Source organism: Capra hircus, chromosome 4 (genome assembly GCF_001704415.2).
Source record: "Capra hircus breed San Clemente chromosome 4, ASM170441v1, whole genome shotgun sequence".
NCBI lineage: Eukaryota > Metazoa > Chordata > Mammalia > Artiodactyla > Bovidae > Capra > Capra hircus.
Window position 1 is genome coordinate 16,472,646 of NC_030811.1, and position 25,475 is coordinate 16,498,120.

A 25,475-nucleotide genomic window follows, 5' to 3' on the forward strand; every position below is an offset into this window, starting at 1 on the left:
GACCCGTGACTTTATGCCCCACGGCAACTGTCTGTTCTCAGTCTGTTTACTAAATCGTCGGATCTCGTAGTTAGTCGAGACCATCTGTAGCAAGATGGTTCACTGATTAAACCTGAAGACGTGGTAACTGATGTAGAAGTGTCTTGTGCTTGTTCCTTGTCCTGAAAAAGAGAGTATTCGCTTCGAAAGATCACCCCGTAGATGTGCCTGAGTGCTTGTAATTCAGACAGTAACCAGGGGTTAAATGCAAACGAGTGTTAACGCTGGCAGTCTACTAACTGATGCTCATTCTGTCTCTACCACCCCCACCTTGCACGTGGAGCTCCAAGTCTCTCCTCCCTCTTGCTTTCGTGGTTTTTCTTGGTTTGGACTCTAGAAACACACTGCCTGGCCTATCCTGGCCCTCTCACGGTCTGTCTAACTTGGAACAAGTTACTTAACATCTCGAGGCCTCAGTTTTCTCATTTATATGTGTAGATGCTCACATGGTAAATATTTGGGAATATTAAAATATTTATTTTAGATAATAAAACCTGTGAATGCTTAAAGGTAAAATCTGTGCTTTAGAGACAGTTTTTTTCCGTTCTGAAACCTGATCTCTAGTCTGTTTCTGTAATGTGCTAATTGGTTTGATACCTCCTAATCTGGAAACCCTTTACTGAGGAAAAACTCCTCCAAATAGCTGTCTGTCCCTGCTGTCACCACTGCTTCCCGCCTGGGTTTAGCCTGACTCCCTGCAGTAGGGCTTTTGCTACTAACCCTAGAACTTCTGTTGGCCAAGTCCACCTACGACCTCCGTCTTTGCTAAATCCAATTTGTCAGTTCTCTGTGCTTTTCTTGATTGACCTCACTTAGCCTCTGCGGACGGAGAAGGCAATGGCAGCCCACTTCAATACTCTTGCCTGGAAAATCCCATGAACAGAGGAGCCTGGTAGGCTGCAGTCCACGGGGTCACTAAGAGTTGGACACAACTGAGAGACTTCCCTTTCACTTTTCACTTTCATGCATTGGAGAAGGAAATGGCAACCCACTCCAGTGTTCTTGCCTGGAGAATCCCAAGGACAGTGGAGCCTGGTGGGCTGCCGTCTATGGGGTCGCACAGAGTCGGACACGACTGAAGCGACTTAGCAGCAGCCTTTGTGGACCAGCTTGACTCACACCCCCTTGAAATCCTATGTTCACTGTAGGCTTCTAGACCACCTGCTTTCCTGATAGTCACACTTCACTGGCTGCTCCTCCTCTCCTTCTGCCTGTTGAGTAATATCCCCCCTCAACCCATCTGCACCCCATCCCAGGATCAGGTCCCCTCCTCCATCTACATGCAGTCCCTTAAACTGGTCTCCCCCACTGTCATGGTTTTAAATGTCAGCTACATGCTTATGATTCCCAAACGTATGTCTCCGGCCCTGACCCTCTGCTAGCTTTTGGTTTGTAGAGTCATCTCCTGCTTGGGTCCCCATTTGGTTATCTAATAGCTTGGACTTAATATGTCTAAGCCTAAATTCTCAATCCGGGCCACTACTAAAATGATCTGCTCCCCAGACAGATGCTCTCTGATTGAATGGTATCACCCTTCATTTTGCTTCTGCCCCAAACCCGAGGAGTCATTTATGATTTCTCCTCTTTCCGCACAGCGCCAATCAGGTTCATCAGCAAGTGCTTTGGTTCTAGTGGTAAAGCGTTTTCTTCAGCCTGACCGCACCTCCTCCACTGCTGCCACCCTAGTCACGTTGTATCTGCCTGCCCCTCACCCCCGTATTTTCCTTCCCAGCAGCCAGAGGAGGCTTTTGGAAACACAGATTCAATCATATCAGTTTCCTACTCAACATGGTCTTTCAGGAAGGATTCTTCGGGTGCCAAAAGTGTAATTTCTTATGTTCTCTTCTAGGGGGAGAAAAGGTTGGCTATTCTAGAATTTCTAGAAATACACACATATGTATTATATCCTTTCAAAAATGAAATCATGCTGTATACCAGCCATGTTCTACTGAAGATATCATTGAGATATTTCCATGTTGCCACTTTTTTCTTTTCACCTTCCTTTTTTAACTGCCGTCTTAATTTACATCATGTGGCTAAACCGTATTTTAGTTAACCATTTCCCTGCTGATTTACACTTTGGTTGTCTCCAGTTTACAAATAATGCTGTGATGAGCAGAATATAGCATTAGAGAAGACTCTAGAGCCAGAGAACTTACTAACTCCGCTACATCCTAGCTATATGACTTTGGACAAGCTACTGAATTTGTCTGAGCCTCATTTTACTTATCTGTAAAATGGAGATAATTATAGTAACTACTTCATAGCTTTGTTGTGAAGATTGGACGAGTAAACATAAGTTAAAACCAAGTCTGGCATATAGTGAATGATTAATAAATATTAGCTGTTATTTTTTTCTGGCTGTATTCTGTTTAATTAATCAGGGTATGTATTTCTTTTCTAGGACCAAACAGTTGTAAATATTTTAACCTCATAATCTGTTTTACTACCTAGTGGAGCTTAACAAAAATTTCTTATTGTTGCTAATAATTAATCAGTGGATTCTTTTGGACATTCTACATATTCTGTCACGTAATATACACACAAGTGATCATTTGGTCTCCTTTTTAATAATTATAAAGCTCTTATTTCCTGATTATTCTCCTTATTCAAAAATGTCAAATATTCTTGGATGTATTTTTCTAAGTATTCTATATATCACTGTGAAATTTCACACATAGTAATATGTCAGCTTTTAATTGGGATTCCATCCATTTGCTGAGTATATGGTATTTTATCTTTTTGTTGCCATTGTTAATGGAATCTTTTTTTTTTCTCAGTATATGATCTTTGTATTTAAGAAAACTATTTGTATATATTACTCAGGACTTCCCTGGTGGCTCAGATGGTAAAGCGTCTGTCTACAATGCAGGAGACCCGGATTCGATCCCTGGGTCGGGAAGATCCCCTGGAGAAGGAAATGGCAATCCACTCCAGTACTATTGCTTGGAAAATCCCAAGGACAGAGGAGCCTGGTAGGCTACAGTCCGTGGGGTCGCAATGAGCTGGACACGACTGAGCGACTTCACTTTCATTTAAAAGAGCCTTTAAAGAAATTTCTTACTGTTTCTAATTATCAGTTGTTTCTCGTGGACTTTCCATGTATATAATAATATTGTTTACAAAGAATTATCATTTTAAGTTTTCTTCTTTTTGATTCATATCTCCAAATTCTCTCTCATACTCAATTGCACTAGTACTTTCCTAACAGTGTGAAATAACGGTGCTGATAGCGCTGGGCAGCCTTGCCGCGCCCTGGCTTTAAGGGTAATTCTTCTGGTGTTCTGCCTTCAAGCACTCCTGCTGGATTTACGTTTTCATTCTATCAAGGTAGTGTCCACTGGTAATCCTTTTTTTTTTTTTAACTAAGAGTTTTAAGAATTAGGATTGGGTTTTGTCAAATTACTTTTCAGAAACTATATGATCATATGGTTCTTCTTCTTTGACCTATTAATGCTAATATTCTTTTTTTAAGATTTTTGTATAAGTATTCTGTAAATGGGACTGGTCTATACTTGGATTTTATTGTACTAACTTTACCAGCTTTGGCATTAGTGTCTTGTGATGTCTATAAAAGAATTTGAGGGCTTCCCAGGTGGCTCAGTGGTAAAGAATCCGTCTGCCAGTGCAGGAGACATAAGAGACCTGGACTTGATGCCTGGGTCAGGAAGACCCCCTGGAGGAGGGCATGGCAGCCCACTCCAGTATTCTTGCCTGGAGAATCCCATGGACAGGGGAGCCTGGTAGGCTACAGTCCATGGGGTCACAAAAAGTCGGACATGACTGAGCATCCAGGAGGAGAAGGATAAAAGAATTCATAGGCTTCCTTCTTTATGTGCTGAGAAAGTCTGACTCCATCCCACACCAGCACCAACCTGAGAGCCCTGGGTGCTCTCGTGACTTTTCCGCCTCTGTCCCCCGTGCTTCTCCAGAGAAGCCCTTCTGTGCCCTTTCTGGGCCATTCCTCCAAAGAGGGCCTCTTTCCCAGGGGCAGGTTCGTTCTGGGAAATTGGAGTCTTTGAACTGTGTCATCTGTGGGTAGACAGATCAATCTGGTGAACAGTTATTCCCATTATCTTTTCTCTCTTAGCTACCATCTGCTCTTTTCAGTCCTCTAGCATTTTCTCTAAAACCAGCTAAAGTTACTTTGTTTCAGTCCAAAGATGAAATTTTTTTTGGCCAATTTGGATATGGTTGCATCAGCTGTGTTTAAAGAACTTTTGGCTTTGGAGTTCTCGTTTTGTTTGAAATTGTACAATGGAGGTGATGAGGGCAAGATGTTCGCTTTCTACTCTTAAAAAACAAAATATGCTCTTTATTGTGGTCCTGTCGCTTAAAAAAAAAAAAAAGAAAAGGCTTAACTCTGAATTTGGCAGACTTACTGTCCTCTCTGAGGCAGGAAAGCCAAGCCAAGTTGAAGAAAGAAATGATTAAGGATTTTGAGGTTATGAGGGTTTAGAATTACACGGCCAGGCTGTGCACTGCCGAGAATGTATCCAGCTTATTTTCATATGCCGATTAGTCCACCTCAGCAAGAGCCAAACCAATGGATTCCGATTCTGGGTTTAAGAAAATGTCTTTTTCTTTTTCTTCTCTTTCTCTCTTCCTATTTTTCCTTCTCTTTTTTTCCCCTCTTTTCTCTCCTTTCCCTCCTTCCCCTTCTCTCTTCTTTCTTCATTTCTCCAAAGCCCCAGGAAATTAAATGCAAGGACTTACGCCTTCAGTCCTAAAATGGAACACGAGAAACCCTCACATGTCAGGAAATTCCAAAGATAAGGTTCCTACAGCAGCATTAACTTGGTTATGTATGTTTTATGGCATACGTTTAATAACTTTGGCAGGAATGCCTTGAGGCTGACGTTTAACAAGAAAAGTTATTATTTTTTAAGTGTAAGCAGCATCCCGTATTCACATGTGTCTGTATCCCCAAAATGTTTTATTTTGAATTCAGAGTTTTTTATTTTAGTTTAATTTGATCACATGGCAGAGTTTTTGGATCTTTTTGAAACCGAATAGCCATGACGACCAAAATTTCAACTTTTCAACCAATTATCTTGGCATCACATAGATTCAGCCTTTCCTTGGGGCTTTAGTGTAAGACTTTGAGAACTTTTTGAGGACATGAAACCTCGGTCATTAAATGGCTGCAAAATCATGTGGTACTGTTATCGATTCTGTAATTTCCATCTTCTCTAGGACTGATGGGGACCCCCTCGGCAGTCCAGCTGGGCAGCCACCCTCAGCTATCACGCATTTAGGTTCTCATGTACCAGCCACGCTGTAGCTTGTCCCTGTCATTATGAGTCTGTCATGAGGCAACCTCCCATGCCTAAAAACAATATTTTAAAATCTTCAAAGGGGCAAATTGTTTGATTCATTTGAGATCTAGAGCAAAAGTTACTCTGAAAGCATCTGAGAAGCTTGACTTTGCAAATTCATTTAAAAATTTCAATAGCAGTTGCATTGGAAGACAAAAAGATGAGAGTAGAGAGAGTGGTCATTATTCTTCATTAGAACAGTAATTGAGAAGATGGAAATGATGGATATTAGACACAACAGTGGCTAAGGATAGTTTTTCTTTTTTTTTATGATTCAAGATAGTTTTATTACATCAAGCTACAGATTTCCAATCAAGCAAATATTGAAAATATATCATTTAGTGTTTCTCATCTGACTAGTCCATCTCTTTAGCTATATCTTTTTAAAGGTGTCATATTTTTTATTCTGTAAGCTTAAAATACTTTTAACATATTTTTGCAGAAAATAGCGTACAATTTGTGTTAATCTTTCAAAGGTAGACTTTTGCATTTATATAAAAAGCAAGAGACGTAGAAGGTCTGTAATTTGAGCAAAGTTATATATAAAATTGATAACAAAGCTAAAATGAAAAGTAGTTCTCTTTGAAACTCCAGCATTTGTTAAGTGTCAAAGTGAGGGCAATGAATCAACCTTTTCACTTCAGGAAGAAAGCTACAGTCCTGCATGCTCCACAGTCTGCAAGACAGTTCTTGCTTCTTTGTGAAGAGTTTAGGCATTCCATGATGACTGACAACATTCTAGGAAAACATTCTCCTATGAAATAGTTACATTTTTCTGTTTGACCCAACTTCAATGTTACTTTGAAATTAATAACCACCTCTTTCAGAGAAAGGATCTCTGAAGAGCTTTTCTAGGTAATTTTGAGGACCATCATAAACTGAGCTAGCTGTATTTTCCCCCTTCCTTTTTTAGGGGGATGTACTGAACATGCATCAAAATGTGCAGGGTAATTCAGTTCGTACTCTCTTTTACAGTGCTTCCTTCTAGGCTTCATTATCCTTAGTAGGTCATATATTAGCTTTGAATTTGATAAAGAAGGTCAAAATAGATCATCTTTGTTCATAAACTTTTTATTTTCCAAAATCCTCCCCATCCTAAAAGTATTAGGAAAATCTTCTAATATGGTGTACCCATCGAGGATGTCTGTATCTGAATATCATTTTTTTTGGTCAATATCCTTAAAGCAATATGAATTTGTACTGAACAATTCAATACCTAATAAGGGCCTGGTGGAGTAAAAGAGGAGTAAAATTAGCTTAATATTTTATTTATTGGTTTGAAAATCCTTTGAAGAGGTAATAAGGAGACAGAAGGAGTGGTGCCCAGACTAACTTTGACAGTGTCATTCAGCTCATTCATTTTAGATCAACTACCAATAAATATCCAAGTCTTGTTCTTACAACGCTATTAAATCTTCTCCAGACTTTAGCTGTTTGTGACACCAATGATTGCTTCCAATTTTTTTTAGGTGAACAGTTTTACTGGTTGCGTATCAAAGGCAGATTGTTTCTCCTGTAGCCACAGTAGGGTTGCGTGTGTGTGTGTGTGCTCAGTTGTGCCTGACCCTTTGTGACTCCACGAACTGCAGCCCGTGAGGCTCCTCCGCCCATAGTATATCCCAGGCAAGAATACTAGAGTGGGTTGCCATTTCCTTCTCCATGGATAGTTTTTCTTCTTACATTTCTATTTTGGATCCAGGACAGAGATAAGCGGAAACCCAACATGTGTAGTCATAGCGCGGGACGGAGGAGCTACCCAGTAACAGAGTGAGAGCTTAGAGCTGAAATCAGGTACTCTTGCTTAGCCCCCTACTCAGATCACCGGGTGACAGGCTGGCACCTGGGACCCTTTGCTACAATGCCTGCTGCAACGCTTGCACAGCTCAACCCAGAGCTGCAATGCTTGCTCCTCAACAACAAAATACTGTACTGTTGGGGCAAATTCTAAACAAAAGGTCCAAAGAGACCAAAAAATGCAACTACCACTTCTGAAGAACGGGGAGCAAAAGCAGGGGACTGTGCATGTCTTCGGCACACAATATCACCTAAGGGATGGGCAAAACACCCAAGTCACCCCTCTGGCCCAACCCCTAGACACAGCCCTCCCCTCACATCGTATAAGGAACCGGCTCACCTCCCCCAGTGAGCAAGCAAGGGGACCTGCTGTTTGTTCTTGCTCTGGCTGCTGCAGAGTTGCCTGAACAAAGTGTTGCCCGAATTGCTTGTCTGGTCCCTGATCAATTTTTGTTGGTGAAGGAGGCCAGGAACCCTGGTCAGTAGCAGTGGTATGAATGCCCTCCCCAAGAAAAAGAGCTGTACCTGGTCACTGGGCATGGAGGAAAAGTGAAGTCGCTCAGTCGTGTCCGACTCTTTGCGACCCCATGGACTGGGGCCTGCCAGGCTCCTCCATCCATGGAATTTTCCAGGCTAGAGTACTGCAGTGGGTTGCCATTTCCTTCTCCAGGGGATCTTCCAGACCCAAGTATTGAACCCAGGTCTCCCACATTGCAGGCAGACGCTTTACCATCTAAGCCACCGGGGATGCCCACTGGCATGGAGGGAAGCAGGGTCTGTGGCAGCTGGGGGCGGGGGGTGAGGGGTTCAGAGCACGGCATTCCTGGTTTCAAGCTCATGTTTTAGGTAGGTGCTGCGTCTCAGGCCATCCAAGCAGATTTAAATACAACCAAAAATAATTCTGGGGGCAAAATGTGTTCAAAAAATCAGCTCTCAGAATACAGATAAAAATTTTTTTACCCTCAAATAGGGATGAATTGTAAGCAGTAAAGGTAGCCATTAAAACCAACTTTTAAAATATTGACTCACTTATTGAGCCAACGAATATTTGCTATATACCTATGTAGCACTGGGGCTTCCCTGGTGGTTCAGATGGTAAAGCATCTGCTTGCAATGCAGGAGACCCAGCTTTGATCCCTGAGTCGGGAAGATCCCTTGGAGAAGGAAATGGCAATCCACTGCAGTACTCTTGCCTGGAAAATTCCATGGACGGAGGAGCCTGGCAGGCCCCAGTCCATGGGGTCGCAAAGAGTCAGATACGACTGAGCGACTTCACTTTCTTTCTTTCTTCTTTCTGTGCAGTGTTAGGTTATAGCAAGGAACACGGTAGGCTGAGACCCCACCCTTATGAAACTTACAAGCTAGTGATGGAGCTACACACCTAGTTTGTTATTCACCACCCTCGGCGCTGTGAGGAAGCCGATGGTGCTATGGGAATGTTCAGCAGGGGCAACTAGCCTATCATGGAAACAGGGCCGGCTTGGGTACAACGGCCTCAGGTCCCCAGGCACAGGGGTGGGCTGCGGGATTAGGAATGCATTTTGAGTGAACAAACAAGCAAAGACCCTGGGGCAAGAAGGGGGGTCACCCTGCAGTGTAACTGCAGAGGGGACTGAAAGAAGCCAGTGGATCCCAGGGACACTGTGTAGGTAGAACTCTGGTTAGTTGGCTCCACGTGGGCAGTAGTGGAGAAGAACCTGCGCAGGACTTCCAGGTTTAAGGCATAAGCGCTTGGATGGATGGTGACCGCCTTTGCAGTCCATGTTGAGCTTCCCCTGCGCCATCTGCCTGTTTGTTTTGCTTTGGCTGCCCTGGGTTCTCACTGCTGTGTGGGCTTTCTGCTGGTTGCGGTACGTGGGCTCCCCACTGCAGTGGTTTCTCCTGTGGCAGAGCACTGGCCCCGAAGCACAGGCTCAGTAGCTGTGGCTCCTGGGCCCTAGAGCATGGGCTTAGCTGTCCTGAGGCAGGCGGAATCTTGCTGAACCAGGGAGCATGTTCCCTGCCTTGGCAGGCAGATTCTTAACCACTGAACTGTCAGGGAAGTACCCACTCGTCATATAAATGGAGACATGGGATGAGCTCTCACGTTAGTATTTCATTTACAAAAATATGAAAAAATCACATGACGTCCAAAATGCTACTTGAAATTGCAGGGATTTGGGGTTTGTTAGTTTGGTTTGGCCACACAACATTTCACGTAGGATCTTAGTTGCCCAACCAGGTATCGGACCTGTGTCCCCCACAGTGGAAGTGTGGAGTCCTAACCATTGGGCCACCAGGGAAGTCCCAGGGACTTCTTACCTTTGCATCACCAGCTGTGAGTTCAATTCCACTCTTTAGGGAGGTACTTGTGAAACATTCCCTGTTGGCTCAGACGGTAAAGCATCTGCCAGAAATGCGGGAGACCTGGGTTTGATCCCTGGGTCGGAAAGATCCCCTGGAGAAGGAAATGGCAACCCACTCCAGTACTCTTGCCTGGAAAATTCCATGGATGGAGGAACCCGGTGGGCATCACAAAAAGTCGGACACGACTGAGCGACTTCACTTTCTTTCTTTTCTTTCTTATGAAACGTGCAGCTGGATGTGGAACAAACATGGAAGTGTGTAAATGAGAAAGAAGCCAATCTAGGTGTGGTCACCATTAGCCTTTCAAAATCTCCCTTTAAAGTTAATATGTAAATCAAGGTATTAAAACCTTTTGCTGAGTTAAAAAATATTTTCATAGAAAAGACTCAGCTAAGTGACAGGATGATTAGTTTAATCAATGAGCCTCAGGACAACAGGGCTGCAGTCCCAAGGGGCATTTCCGCAGATGACAGAAATAGTGCTGAGGAGGAACCAGCCACCTAATAAAGCTATGATGTTGGTGAAAATATGTCACCAACACAGGACAATAAGATTGGAATTTTCTTTTCCCACTGCCTCTGGAAGCTGGGCATGTGAAGATTTCTGGTTTCTTCTTGATCATGTATGGACAGTAGTTTCATGTTGCTTTGAAGTTTGTCTTTCAGGCTTCCTGTATAAGAATTAGCCACCTGAAAAGCAACATTTTAATACAGAAATGGAACTTCTTTTTAAGAAATCCTGTGATGAATTCTTTTGCATAAGAGTTTTGCACTGTGATTAATTGTCCTCTAGTCAGCTTTTTTTTTTAATGGGAAGTTTGTAACATTTTCAAAGTGGGCTTTTCAATACTATTTAGACTGGTGTTACCTTTTATGTGTTGGTAATCAAATGCAAAATACAGCTGATACCTTGTATTATCATCTTTTTCTTGAATATATGGAAAGATCATAAATAACATTCAAATTATAGCTTGAAATCCCAGAGTGTCTGACAGCAGCTACTTGGATTACAGGCTAATCCCATCCTAACAAACCCCAACAGATGATCCAGATTCTTGTCACATATGCTTGAAGTAAGGGAGCCGTCCACTGGGACTTGGAGAGCCTTTAGCATACAGACATCTTTATTGTTAGGGCATTTATTATTAAAACATTTAAACTACTCAGATATTATTTCATAAATGCGTACATGCTCAGTCATTCATTCATGTCCAATTCTTTGCAACTCCATGGACTGTAGCCCGCCAGGCTCTTCTGTCCATGGGGTTCTCCAGGCAAGAATACTGGAGTGGGTTGCCATGGCCTCCTCCAGGGAATCTTCCCAACCGAGGAATCAAACCAGCATCTCTTGTGTCTCCTGCATTGGCAGGTGGATTCTTGACCGCTGTGTCACCTGGGAAGCCCCCTATTTCACAAATATTTTATAATAATTTTATTATTTTAAGATTTGACCTATACAAATATTGCTTCATCGATACCTCAAATGAGATGCGAGGTGTTTAACAGCAGACAATGATAGAGCTCTCTATAGGGCAAAGCAAGGCCCAGCTGCAGCCCCTTTCTGCAATCAAAGAAAAGACCTAGCTTAGGCAGGGTCATGCTGGAATCCCAGGCAGTCAAGGCTTTACCTGTGGCAGTGACCACCACCCCGTTCCTCTGCTGCTGGGAGTAGAGCTTCCTGCCACTGTGGCAGAAACTGCTCAGCTCCCAGGGAAGTGCCCCACCCCATGTGCCCTGTGAGGGCTCATAGCATCTCTTCATCATATAGTTTAGTTGCATTATGGAAAATAGAGGGAGATAGAGGGCTTACCTGGGCAGGGCTCAGTAATGCATAATATCATTTTATATAGGAATTAATTTGGAAATTAATGGTTAGGATTCCGAGTTCTCCCTGCCTAGGGCCCAGGTTTAGTCCCTGGTTGGGGAACTGTGATCCCACAAGTCGTGAGGCCAATAAATAAACAAATACATTTTTAAAATTAGTTCAGATTCCACACAAAAACCTTTGGAAACTCCACCTGTTTTAATTTGGGGCCTGTGACTGCAGCTCTCCTCCTGCCTTGCCTTACTCCAACCAGATTTCCCGGGTTCTCCTGCTGTAACTGGGAACAGTTTACCTTAGGTCTCTGGACCTGTTTTTCGTGCATAACGTGTGTAATAACAGTAATCCGTCACAGGGTTGTTGTAAAGTTTGAATGTGCTGATCCAAGATAGGCACTCGGTCAGCTCTCAGTAAGTATTGAATGAATGATTCTGAATAGCGTGCCTTTTCCCTACCACGTAGTATACGTGCTGAGGACTCTAGCTGATGTAAAATTTGGTTGGCCCAGCAGAGGAAACCCAGGAGTTCTGGCCCCTCTTAGCCAGTTACTTGACCGTGCTCTGGGCCACACCTCCAGCCCCAGTCCACCTGCTGGCTACTGCCAGCCTGGGCTAGCAGCACCCGGACTAGGATGTGTTCAGGGTGGGTTCACAGCACAGCCCATTCCCATCTTAGAGAAACAGCTCAGACCTGCTTCCCCTCCCCCAGCCCCTTCTAGCAGAGCTCTGAAGCTCAGTCCTTCCTCTCCTCGTTGGACACCTACCTCAAGGGGAAAAAGAAGGGGCTCGTGGGTCAGTATCCCCTCCTTTGGGGCATGACCTTCTGTTCCTAAGCCCCAGAACCCCAGATGACAGTTTGAGCCTCCCGGCCTGACTTAAGGCCATAGAAATTCAGCCTAGAAGCCTGTCTTTGTGTTCCTAAGTGCCGAGTTCAAGTATTAAGGAATGAGGGTGGGGTGGAGATAAGGGGCGATGAATTCAGATGTGCAGATTTCCAGTGGTTAGGAGTGCACTTTCACTGCTGGGGCCTGAGTTCAATCCCTGGTCAGGGAGCTCAGATCTTGCAAGCTGCACAGCCAACCAATCAATCAATCAATAGTATAGATCCTAAAGAGGAGAAGCCTTGGGAAACTCTTACACCCAGAAAGAGGAAGAGGCAGAGAGCTGCCAGTGCAGGCCAGGAAGAGTGGTCTGACAGGGTGTGTGGAGTTAGGGCCGCCTTGCATCCGCCTCCTCAGGTCCTCCAGAGGTGTGCCCCATCCTTTGCTGAACAATGCGAACAACACTTTTGTAAAATATAGTAAGAAAGGATTATAAGAGGTATGAAAAGAAAAAAATCTCATCAGTATACAAACCTCAGTTTGTTTGTTTGTTTTGTAAGTCCATTCTTCAGATTGCTTGAAAAGTTTGTAAACACTTACTGTCAATCTCTGTACTTAGCTTAGCAAGGACTGGTAAGAGCTGGCACCCCAGCCCTGCCCCATGGGTCGCACTTTGAGCGCTGCTGCCTTTCACTGTAGAGACCAAGTGGTGTCATGCAATGAAAGGAGCAGAGTGGTTAGGTTTTACCAGAAACTCACTCGTGACCTTTAGGAGGGATTTCAGAAAAAGGATGCATACGGACAGGTTGAGAGAGTAAAGGAAAGAAAAACCAGTGAACCATGGTAAACTAAGAGAATAACCCCTGCTTCTCCTCTCCTCCCAGTTAAAAGTATTGGCAAGGAAGGAAGGTGAGAAATAGCAGAACTGCAAGGGCCATTGCTTCAAAGGAAGGCTTTTTAAGATAGAGGAACCCCATGCATGTTTGGGCTTCCCAGGTGGCACAGTGGTAAAGAATCCACAGACTCGGGTTCAATCCCTGGGTCGGGAAGATCCCCTGGAAAAGGAAATGGCAACCCACTCCAGTATTCTTGCCTGGAAAGTTCCAATGACAGAAGAGCCTGGCAGGCTGCAGTCCACGGGATTGCAAAGAGTCAGACACAACAGAGCGACTGAGCGTCAAATGCGTGTTTAAAGAAAGAGAAAGAAGCTAGTGGAAAAGGAAACATTTTAAATGCAAGAAATCCCCAAAGCTTGGCAAGCAGGCAGATAGCCTCTGCCTGCTTCTGCCCTTCTGTTGCACGGCACTCTCCACCCTGTTCCTGCAGTCCAGCGAGCTGACTGTCTGTCTGTCTGCCATTCCCTGAAATGCACCAAGGTCTCTGAAACCTCAGGACTTTCTCACACGCCCATCCCTCTTTTGGAGACACTCTTTCCCTGACTAAGTTCTTTTTATTCTTCAAATCTCAGCCTCAATGAGTGACTTTCTCATTGAGACCTCCCCTAATGCATCCCCCAGCCTGAACGGCACCTTCCTCCATATCCTCCCAACCTGTACTTTTCTGTTATTGAACTTGTGTGTGAGCTGGTTGAACATCTGTGTTCCTCCTTAGAATGTAAGCTCTTTGAGGCAAGGACTCTGACTGTTTTAGTCCTTCATTATCAAACCCTGAGCGCAGTGCCTCCCTCAGTAAATACAGCACTGGCTACATAAATAATTAGTAGCACCGCAGCAATAATAAAAATAGCTGGTATGCTCAGTCACTCAGTTGGGTTCAACTCTTTGCAACTCCGAGGACTGCAGCCCGCCAGGCTCTTCTGACACTGGAGCTTTCCAGGCAAGAATACTGGAGTGGGTTGCTAATTCCTACTGCAGGTATAATAATAGGTAACATTTTAGGTCTTAATTTTTTTGTTGGACTATAGTTGATTTACAATGTTGTATTAGTTTCTGCTGTATAGCAAAGTGAATCAGCCATGCATATAAATATATCCACTTTCTTCTAGACTCCACTCCCATATGGATCATTACACAGCACTGAGTAGAGTTTCCTGAACAGTATGTTCTTAATTAGTTACCTTGTTTGTATATAGTAGTGTGGATATGTCAATCCCAATCTCCCAATTTATCCCCCCTCCCATGATAACTAACATTTGTTGCATGCTTATTAGGTGCCAAGGATTTTATAAATATTCTCTTTTCTATTTTTTGGACAGTCCTATCTACTGTCCTAATTACAATCTACAAATCAGGACACTAAGTTTCAGCTCAGGTAGTTTATCCAAGAAGGAAAAACTTGTGAATGAAGGGTTCAGGATCTGTGTCTAGATTTATTCAATCCTAGTGGATGTAGGATGAGGGAAGGGTGGTCATAAGCCAGGCCCCAGACAGAGAGCCAGCCATGTTTATACAGATCTCAGAGTTCGGTGGGGTGCCTCAGCTGACCTTTGGGTGTTTGACCTTTGGGTGTCTGATTATAACCACTTAGGTGAAAGAAAGAGGGGGTGGGACCCAGGCTTCTCCTCTGCTCTGAACTGACCCTCACTGCTCCTTTCTGGTTATTAATGTGTGTTCTGTAGAACATTTGAAAATCCAGAAAAGCAAAATGAAGAGAGGCCATCCCTCAGTCCTGAGATAGCAGCTCTATGTTTCACTTCCTTTCTTTTTTATCTCCTCCTTACATATGTTTACTTACAAAGTGGAGTTTGTACTTAAATGTATACTCTACAATCTTTAGTTGGCATAATAACATAAACATTCTCACAAGTAAAAGCCACATCTCACATTTGAAGATTTTCACACTGTCTTACAAGAAACAGAGTTGATTTTGGCATTCGAAATTTTTACAAGGAAAAAAAAAAACTTTTATGGCATATATTCTCTGAACCAGCCTAATCTGATTTAAGTTCTTGGGTTTTTTTTCTTCCCACCTTGTACAACCCAGGAAGTCCTATGAGTTTGAAGACTTACTGCAGTCTTCCTCTGAGAACAGCAGGGTAGACTGGTACGCACAGACTAAGCTGGGGCTCACACGCACTTTATCGGAGGAGAACGTCTATGAAGACATTCTAGGTAAGAGGCCGAAATGTCTGCGTGAGTCTGCCTGTGAGAAGGAGGGGGAGGGAGGTGGGGCTGGCTGCTTGAAACACACACACGCTGGAAGACAAACATGTACTCAAATGAGAGAGCCCGGTAGGCGGGTGGACGAGTGACCCAGGGTGAAATACGTGAGAGAAAATGAGAGGAAGTGCTGGCGATGAATGGCCAGGGAGGCAGCGTGGCAACAGTGGAAAACACACGGGATCTGGAGCCTCAATATCTATGCCTGAATCTTGACTCTGCTACTTGTTAGCTGTGTGACATTAGGCCGGCCACTTAGCGTCTCTGAACTTCGTTTCTCTCATCTCTGTGCTAAGGAGGATGATAGATACTCAACAGGGTTGTTAGAGGACTGGAGAAGATGGTAGGTAAAATATCTGGCTTGTGACAGACTCTTGGTGAATTGTAGTGATTACTGAATGAAGGAAAACTGAAGACTACCGTACTCTTTCCAAAACTGTAGGAATGTGGCAGTAACGCCATCAAACTTCAGACTGAAATGTATTTGAAAAGTAACTTTGGCCTTGCTCCCAAGAATTCTCTGATTCAAAAACAGGACTCAGATTCACAGGGCTTGTGTGCATTTAGATTTGGTGAGTTAAAATCTTCAGGGAGGATCACAGTTTCAGTGAGATGTACACTCAGACTATGTCTGCATATGTTGGGGTGGCAGGGAAGAAACGAGCTGGTGAGAGGGAAAAACCCATCTGTGTGCCTATGCAAGGGGCAGATCGGGCAGACACACGCGTTCCTGCATGCAGACAGTCATCAGCACTGGAATAAACTCCTAGGTGGGAGGAAACGTGAGGCTTGAAGAAGCGGGATACTAAGCCGAGCTATTTGAATTACTGCGTCCAAGCAGCCAGAGACAGGTTCCTGCCAATGCAGTAGATGTCCCAGGTCCAAAATGGATATGAGATCTGGACTCCTCTTAGTGTGTGCCTGGCAGGGTAGCTTTCAGTTACAAGGAGCAGAAAACCCAGCTGAAACAACAAAGGGAGTTGGTTGTGTCACGAGACCAGAACTGGCTTCTCTTCCTTCTTATCTTTCAGGTTAGCTCCCTTCTCAGCAGGTGCCCCACAATCTCCATGATGGCTGCCATCAGTTCCCCAGGGTCCCTGCCTGCAGCAAAAAAGGAAAGCCTGTCTTGCAAGTCCCAGCAAACACCCCGAGGTTCACTCTCACTAGACTGGGTTAGGTCCCTGTTCACCTTCAGAGTCCAGGAATGCCATGCAACAGTGGGCTTAGGCCTGGAATATGAGCCCTTCCAGGAGTGGTCCCTGAGGCCAGATTGGCTTAAGCTCTGAGACCGGGAGTGAAGCTCACACATCTGAGAATGGGGAGACAGAGACTTACCCCAGTGAAAACCGAGATCCGTTACCAAGAGGAAGGCTGAATGCATAACAAGACAACACGCATCCCCACAAGGAGAGACCAAGGTGTTGGCTAGAGATCTGATAAGGAGAGCTTCCTTGGTGTTCCCAGTTTCTGATCTGTTCATTGCCTTTGACTGCAGATCCGCCCATGAAGGAAAACCCTTATGAGGACGTTGAGTTACATGGTCGCTGCCTCGGGAAGAAGTGTGTCTTGAACTTTCCAGGTTCTCCCACCTCTTCCATCCCTGACACACCTGCCAAGGTATGAGCCCCCAGAGAAACGGTGCAGGGAGGGGGTCCCCAGCACCGTGGCCTTGAGCCGGCTGGGGTTCTGGGTTACACGGGAATGCCAGGCATCCTCACTACAGGCTCCTGGATTTGCTCGTCAGCGGCCTGCCTCTGCTTCCTGCGTCTGGTTCTCCTGGAACCCTCTGCTCAGCAAGGCTTCCTAAGGTAGCGTTGTAGCGTCCGGCTCAGAATTCTCCCCAGCTGTAAATGAGATAGTACATCCACATTACACAGCTGTGAAGAAGAATGTCCTGACATAAACTCATATATGTTTGTGAATGCGCAAGAATGTCTCTGTAACGGTTGCTAAGAATGAGTTAGCAGGCACCTCTGCAGAGTTGTCTGGGTATCTAGAGGTCAGGAAAGAACACTGACATTTTCTCAGGATATCTTTTTGAACCTTTTGCAGTTTTGTAGTATGTACATACAGATAATATTACTGTATTCTCATACATGATAATTTCAACACATTGCCTAGGAACTGAATTCATATTCTTCTTTTTTAACACATGTAGTTTTATTCGTAATGATCCAAACTGGAAACAACTCCAGTGTCCTTCAGTGGGTGAATGGTTATATATAGTACAGCACATTTATATGATAGAATATTATTCAGCATTAAAAAGGAATAAGCTATTGATGTATACCAACCTGGATAAATCTCCAGAGAATTATGGCAAGTGAACAAAGCCACTCTCATAGGTTTATATACTACATGATTTCATTTATATACTTTTGAAATGACAAAATTAAAGAAACAGAGAACACATTAGTATGAATTCATATTCTTTAACATAACATTACACATTCTTCATAATGGATCCCTGGGCACCCATTTCCCACAGTTCCTACATATAAAATCTTCTCTCCGGCCGAAGCCTACTAACTGCCTCTGATGTCATAGCCCCAGGAGCAGCAGATGTTTTCTCTGAAGAGCCAGGGAATGAATATATGGTCTCTGTTTTGACTGCTCAGCGCTGCCATTGTGGTGTGGAGCAGCCACAGGCTATATGTAAACAGTCAGTGAGGCTGTGTTTCAATACAACTTTATTTATAGACACTGAAATTTGATTTTATATAATTTTCACATGTCACTTAATATATATATTAATATGTATATTTAGTCATTAAAAAAATATATATATATTTAGTCATTTAAAAGTGAAACTGTTCTTGGCTCGTGGCCTGTACAGAAACAAGTGGTGGCCCAGATGCGGTCCACATGCTGTGCTCTGCCCAGCCCTGCGCTAGGTCATTTCTGCCTCTGCCCTTGGCTCTTGCCTGGACCTCTCCCAGTCCAGTAAGGCCCAGCTCAATCATGCCTCCTTCAGAAAACCTCCAGGCCATCTTAGTCCCTGGGACTTGCTCCCCTCTGCTCTCCTGTAACACTCAATGGGCTAAGCATTCATTTTACACTAATTTGTATATTCCGTCTTATGATATCTCTTATTTTGATGGTTTGAAGTCTGACTTAAGTCATGTTGCTATTTAGTCACCAAGTTGTGTCGAGCTCTTTGCCACCCCATAGACGACAGCGCGCCAGGCTTCCCTGTCCTTCACTATCTCCTGGGGTTTGCTCAAATTCATGTCCATTGAGTCAGTGATGCTATCTAACCATCTACTGAGTCATGTAATATGTCTTAAAAATATCTCCTCAGCTAGACTATAGGCTCCTTGAGGTCAGAAAGTATGTATTTGGTTTCTTTGTGTTTCCCGTAAGCAGTTGTTATACAGTGGTTTAGTTGTTGAAGAAATTAAATGGAGACCGAATCCAGGCTACAAGTATCAGTTTAAATCCCATCAAAAGGATCTGTTTCCAGCCTAAGAAAAGAAGCCCACTTCCTCTCTAGGCTCTGCTTGAGGTCAGCATTGGCTGGCGGGCTGGGGGTATACACATAAGGCCTGATAGTCACAAAGGGAATCTTCCTCAAGAGAGTGGAAGGTCGAACCTTTCACGAAGGCTGGATCTTACTGGCCCAAATCAATTGCTGCAGTACTTGCCAAAACTGAACTGCTGTCTTCTCCTCCTATGGAAAAGAGCGTGATCATGAATAATCCATGACAGCCAATAATTGACAAATAGTTTCTACTTGCCTTTGAAATGTGTTGTTTGTGTTTTCACTGGAATTTGGATGTGCTCAGCATTTAGGGACTCCTTCATTTCCCTCAGTGAATGAGTCTGGCTTAGAAGAAGGCTGTCTGTAGACTTTTTGATGATGGCCGTTCTGACCGGTGTGAGGTCAGACCGGTATGAGGCCTCATTGTGGTTTTGGTTTCCGTTTCTCTAATGATTAGGGATGTTGAACATCTTTTCACGTGCCTCTTGGCTATCTGTCTTTCTTCTTTGGAGAAAGAAAGCACTTATAAACAATAAGTGCTGGAGAGGGTGTGGAGAAAAGTGAACCCTCTTACACTGTTGATAGGAATGTAGATTGATACAACCACTATGGAAAACAGTATGAAGTTTCTGTAGAAAGCTAAAAATAGAGCTACCATATGATTCAGCACTCCCACTCCTGGGAATATATCCAGAGAAAACCATAATTTGAAAAGAGACATGCCCCAGTGGTCATTGTAGCACTATTTACAATAGCTAGGTCATGAAGTCCATCAACAGAGGAATAGAAAAGGAAGATGTAGTACATGTGTACAATGGAATGTTACTCAGTCATAAAAAGGACAAAATGATACCATTTGCAGTAAACATAGATGGACCTAGAGATGGTCGTGCTGAGTGAAGTGAATCAGACAGAGAAAGACGAATGTCATATAATATTGCTTATAACTGAAATCCAAAAAAAAGGTACAAATGAACTTATTTATAAAACAGAGATAGAGTCATAGATGTAAAAAATGAACCTGTGGTTACCAGTGGGGAAAGGTGGGGGATAGATTGGGAGGTTGAGTTTGACATATACACACTACTGTGTATAAAACGGTTAACTAGTAAGGACCTATGTATAGCGCAGGGAACTCTGCTTAATAGTCTGCAATGACCTAGATGGGGAAAGAGTCTAAACAAGAGTGGATATGTGGATATGTATAACTGAATCATCTTGCTGCACAGCAGAAACTAATACAACAGTGTAAATCCACTATACTCCAATAAAAATCTTTTAAAAAGGAAAAAGAAGGCTGTCACACCCAGTCTGACCTGTTCGTATCTTACTCAGTTCTACTCCAGAACAATGGAAAACATCTACCCAAAGCAAATCTGCCTGCAGAACTGGGTGATCCTCCCTAGGATCAGAAAATAAAGTCTTAGTAGCCCTTTTCTCTTTTTTTCCCCCAAATGTTTATTTATTTTGGCTGTGCTACATCTTAGTTGCAGCTCTCAGGATGTTTGTTGCAGCAATGCGGGCTTGTTGCAGTATGCATGCAGGGTTGAATTCCCCAATCAGGGATCGAACCCAGGCCCCCTGCACTGGGAGGGTGAAGTCTTATCCACTGGACCACCAGGGAAGTCCCTTAGCAGCTCTTTTCTTCCCCTTCCTGCCAAGCTAGAGAAAACCTTGGTCCTCTGTCCCTAAAGTAGTGCAACAGAGGACTTCCCTGGTGGTACAATAGATTGGAATCTGCCTGACAGTGCAGGGGACACAAATTCAATCCCTGGTCTGGAAAGAATCTACGTACCAGGGATAAACTAAGCCTGTGCACCACAGCTACTGAGCCTGCACTCTAGACCCAGAGAGTTGCAACTACTGAGCCACAACTAGAGAAAGCCTGCATGCAGCAACCCAGACCCAGTGCAACCAAAAATAAAATAATTAAATTTTAATAATTTTAATAATTAATTTTTTTAAAGCAGTGAAACACAGTAGGTAACCCTGTCAATGAGAACTTGAAGTCCAGAGGCGCTATCCTGCAGAAAGATAACCTAGTTGCCCAGTGCACATCTGATTGCCACTCATATTTGCAGGCCGTTGCGGCCTTTGCGAGTCATCAGGAAGACCTTGCATCATGCGCAGTCCTCTGCTTTCCCACATCTGGGTGTCTGGTTTGTGTCCCCGTCCTCAGGCACAGCCGCAGACCTCTCCCACCTCCATTAGCGCGCCAGTATTCATGGAGTGTCTGCCACATCTGGGCTGCATCTGGGACTTAGAACTTACTGAAGCAATCTTTCCATGACAACCTCCTCTGCCAGCCACAGAAGGGTCCTAAGACATCTTGGAGGGGTTGGTTATTTAACTAGATTGTGCCTCTTTCTAGTAGAAAGGTGAGGAGTGACTGGACAGGTTTTCCTCAGACACTAGAGACATGCAGCTGTTGGCCGATGCCGATGCTTACAAACACGCAAGGCAAGCTCCTGAGAAGGGGCTGTTTTCTTTTCTTGTTATTCCCACACGTAGAACAGCACAGCGAATATGATAGAAACTAGTTTTTGTAATAAAGGAAACCTAATGTTCTTTCTTGTGTATTGACACTTAAGGGGGAAAAAATCACTGGTTGACCTGGGTAGCTCACCCACATCATCTTCCACCAACAAACCATCTGTCACCTCGTGTGCCTATGTAGGGGCAGTGTTTGGTCAAATGTGCAGGTCTTAGAGCTTGACTGCCTCTGTTCAAACTCACGTAGACCGCTTGCTAGTTGTGTGACTGTGGGCAAATGATCTTATCACTGTATATCCGTATGTCACTGGTAAAAGTCGGGAATGATAATACACTCCTCTGAGATGGTGAAGGACAGGGAAGCCTGGCGTGCTGCACTCCATGGGGTCACAAAGAGTCAGACATGACTGAGCTACTGAACAACTGAGGGGTCTTGTGAAGGTTAATCAAATTAATTCTTGTATACCACTTAGACTAGTGCCTGGAGCATAACTATTATTTATGTATGTTTGCTTAAGCTATAGAATTAGGCTTTCAATATATTTCCTTTTAAAAAATTACCTCGTTTTCTAAAAGCAGAACATTCTCATTGTAAAATTCGTTTTAAATACCAAGAAGTGTAAATTAAAAAATCATCTGTAATTGGGAATTTGTATTTTTTCTTTATACTCACCTGTATTTTTTTTTCTAAAACAGATGGTTATTATGTATATATGTGTGTGTATGTGTGTGTGTTTTAAAAGCCTTTTAACAATTGCATGTAATCCCAACACCCAGAGAAGACCACTGTTGACACTTTGGTTTACTTCTTTCCAGACCGTGTCACAGTGTGTGTGTGTGTGTGCATGTGTGTGTACATAAAAAAAAGATTTGGGGTGATATCATATATACAGTTCTTTCGTATATACTTTTTTGCTGCTCTGTTACATTTATCATTAATATTTCCCCATGCCATTAATTTCTTTTAAAAACTGATTTGTATCGCCTGCAAGGTATGCCACGGTGGTACATTAGTGTAATGTCCCCGGTGGTCAGAACACGCGTGCCTGCCTCTGTATTCCTATGGGTGTGTAGTCTGAGTGTTACGTGAATGTGTGTACCTGTGGACACAGGAGAACAACTGTATGTGTGTGTGAGTGGCATCCCAGTGCTCCCTGGGGGAGTCCTCTGCAAGCGAGCGGAGGAGTGAGGTTGAGATAGGTAAAGACGAGGTGGGATATTTTATATCAAGGACCCTCTGAGTTCCCTGCTGTTGGCCTCCTGGGGCAGTAAGACAGGGACATGCGAGGACTGGAAGGGGTTAAGCCACCAGCCACATTCAGACAGGAAGGGTGAATGAACCCTGGCTGAGTCCAGGTCAGCTCCATCTTCGAGGCTCAAGGCACGTAGCTTCCTCGCCACCCCCTCTTCCCTAAGGGGGATCAGGGGGGAAGGGATAAATTAGGAGACTGAAATTGATACATACACATTACTATATGTAAAATAGATAACTAATTAATAAGGATTCACTTTGCTGTACAGCAGAAACTTAACACAACGGTATAAATCAACTGTACTCCAATAAAGATTTCAAGAAGAAAAAATATTTCTTCAATGGCATTTTCATTTTTTTTTCCTGATGAGTGAAGCTAAGAATCTTTTATATGTATCTGAAAATTATTATATTTCCTTTTCTGTAAACCTCCAGTCCTTATCTTTTGCCTGTTTTTCTTTTGAATTGTTAGTCTTCTCATTAACTTGTAGCATGTATTAGAAAAAAATGAGTTCTATAAATCGCAGATTTTTTCATTGTTTTTTTGTTGGCCTTTTGACCTTGGAACAGCTCATTTTTAAAAATCAGATATTGAGGCTCAGAGAAGTGAAATTCCTTGTATTAGAAGGAATTTCCCTTGCCAGTGACAGGGATAAAGCTAAACATAAGTCTTGTAACTTCTAGTACATGGTGTCAGAAAGCCTCATTTGGAAAGGTATGGCATAGAGCCAGGTGAGTTTCCACTTGTCTAAAAAGAGAGAGTGGATTAGACTTGCATCCTTTATCATCCTCATTTTCCATAATTGGATGATAAGTGTTTAGGCCCTTAACAGCACAGACGACCTCAGTGTACCCTTGGGGACTTAGACGAGCTTCTCCTCTTGACCTTCTTGGTCTCCGTCACTGGCAGCACCGCTTATCTCTCAGGGGTCTCTTTGTATTTATTTGCTCTTCTTTCTTCCTCTCCCCTCACAGCAGTCCTTGTCCAAACCTGCCTTTTTTCGGCAAAATTCAGAAAGGAGGAACTTCAAACTGCTGGACACAAGGAAGTTGAGTCGGGATGGAACTGGGTCCCCTTCCAAAATCAGCCCTCCCTCCACCCCCAGCAGCCCTGATGACACTTTCTTTAACCTCGGGGACCTACAGAACGGCAGGAAGAAGAGAAAGATACCCAAGGTAAGGCTTGCAACAAGCTTCGTGTTCAGGAGTGCACCCCACATACACACTTCCCTGCAAAGGAAGGCCACAGAGGAGTCTGGGCAGAGATCAAATCACTGGGCCCTCCCACCTGCTTCACCACAGGCCAGGTAGACATGAGGAAGCCAGCAGCTGAGCTAGCTGGGCCTTGGTCACAGTAATTGGGGTCCTGTAGGGCTTACCAGGTGGCGCTAATGGTAAAGAGCCTGCCTGCAATGCAGGAGACACAGAAGGACACACATAGTTCAATCCCTGGGTGAGGAAGATCCCCCTGGAGAAGGAAATGGCTACCCACTCTAGTATTCTTGCCTGGAAAATTCCATGGACAGAGGAGCCCGTCAGGCTACAATCATGGGAATCTCGAAGAGGCGGACATGGCTGAGCATGCACACACACAGCCTTCCTCTTAGCCATGCCTTTCCCTGCTTAACGACTCTCATGATCCCAAACTGTGTTTCCATTGCCCAGCCTCAAAAAGGCCACATCTCCCTCCTTCATGGCCTGAAAAAGCAGAGCCCCATCCGTGGTACTCTGACTCAGACTCCATCACCTCCCACTGCAGAGGGGCACCACATGGAGCCTGTGCTCTGAGGGAGCTCTTGTCAGAAATGCATCTTTACTGGGACTTCCCTGATGGTCCAGTGGTTAAGGCTCTCTGCTCCCCCTGCACGGGGCGCAGGTTTAATCCCTGGTTGGAGAACTAAGATCCCACGTGCCCTGTGGCGCGGCCAAAAAAAAAAATTAAACAATGGAGGGCTTATGTGAACAAGGTTCTCCTCTCTAAAACATACATATATTAAAATATATATGTATATCTTTTCTGGCTCTTTTCAGCTCTGAAGGCAAAACAGGCCCAGTGGCTTGGGTGTGCATGAACTGTGGCTGCTCTTTCTTACACTGGTGTTATATTTCCTTTTGCTCAGTGCAGCCCCTGCAATGCCTGTCATTCTATGCTGGACACTTCGGTACCAACTTCTTACAGGAGCTTTTTTAAAATATATTTTAAAAATTTTTGTTTTCTGGCGGTGGTGGGTCTTTGTTGCTGCACATGGGCTTTCTCTAGTGGTGAATGGGGGCCGCTCTTCACTGCGGTATGCTGGCTTCTCATTGCGGTGACCTCCCCCATTGCGGAGCATGGACTCCAGGCACACGGGCTGCAGTGGTTGCAGCTCTTGTGCTCAGTAGTTATGGTGCACAAGCTTAGTTGCTCCAAAGCCTTCGGGATCTTCCCAGACCGGGGGGATCGAACCAGCTTCCCCTGCATTGCAAGGCAGAGTCCCAACCACTGGACCACCAGTGAAGCCCCCACTACAGGAACTTTTAGAGAAGGAATTCTTCATTTCAGAGTCTGCAGATGGACTTCAGGGGATCATGAAATGCATTAAATCATGTAAAGCTACATGGATGAGTTTGAGGGGATACAAGGAAGGGAGGTGGGTTGTCTATAGGTTTCATCCGATTTTTCAAAGTGACCCATTGACCTAAAAGTCAAAGGACATTTTCACCAGCTGCTCCCTCCTGACTCAGTTTGGTTCATCAGTATTTTGAGCCATAATACCGCCTCCATCCCTTTCATTCTTTTTCAAGTGAAATTAAGTCACCTTGATAATCAAGAGTGCATCCTGAAGGCTAAGGGCAGTCAGAGTCAGGTGACCTAACACCTGCAGCCTGGCGGTTGGGAGAGGGCAGCGAGGGCCCGGGGCAGGACTCAGGGCTCTCTCCCCTCCCGTCTCCTGGCTCTGCCTTGCCCCACCCAGGGTGCAGCGCACATTGCACACTGATCATCGGTGACTGC

The 25,475-nt window shown here is 44.2% G+C and overlaps 1 protein-coding gene across 4 annotated transcripts in view; it reads left to right on the forward strand.

Moving 5' to 3' along the window:
* Window positions 1–25,475, forward strand: part of DENND2A (DENN domain containing 2A) — a 98,234-nt gene that overhangs the window by 34,622 nt on the left and 38,137 nt on the right. For 3 of the 4 annotated variants that reach the window (XM_018046863.1, XM_018046864.1, XM_018046861.1), the window contains exons 3-5: window positions 15,082–15,209; window positions 16,753–16,874; window positions 23,459–23,659. In XM_018046863.1, the coding sequence (XP_017902352.1) occupies window positions 15,082–15,209; window positions 16,753–16,874; window positions 23,459–23,659 (451 nt within the window). The remainder of the gene's footprint in view (window positions 1–15,081; window positions 15,210–16,752; window positions 16,875–23,458; window positions 23,660–25,475) is intronic. The other variant, XM_018046862.1, reaches the window with a different exon arrangement.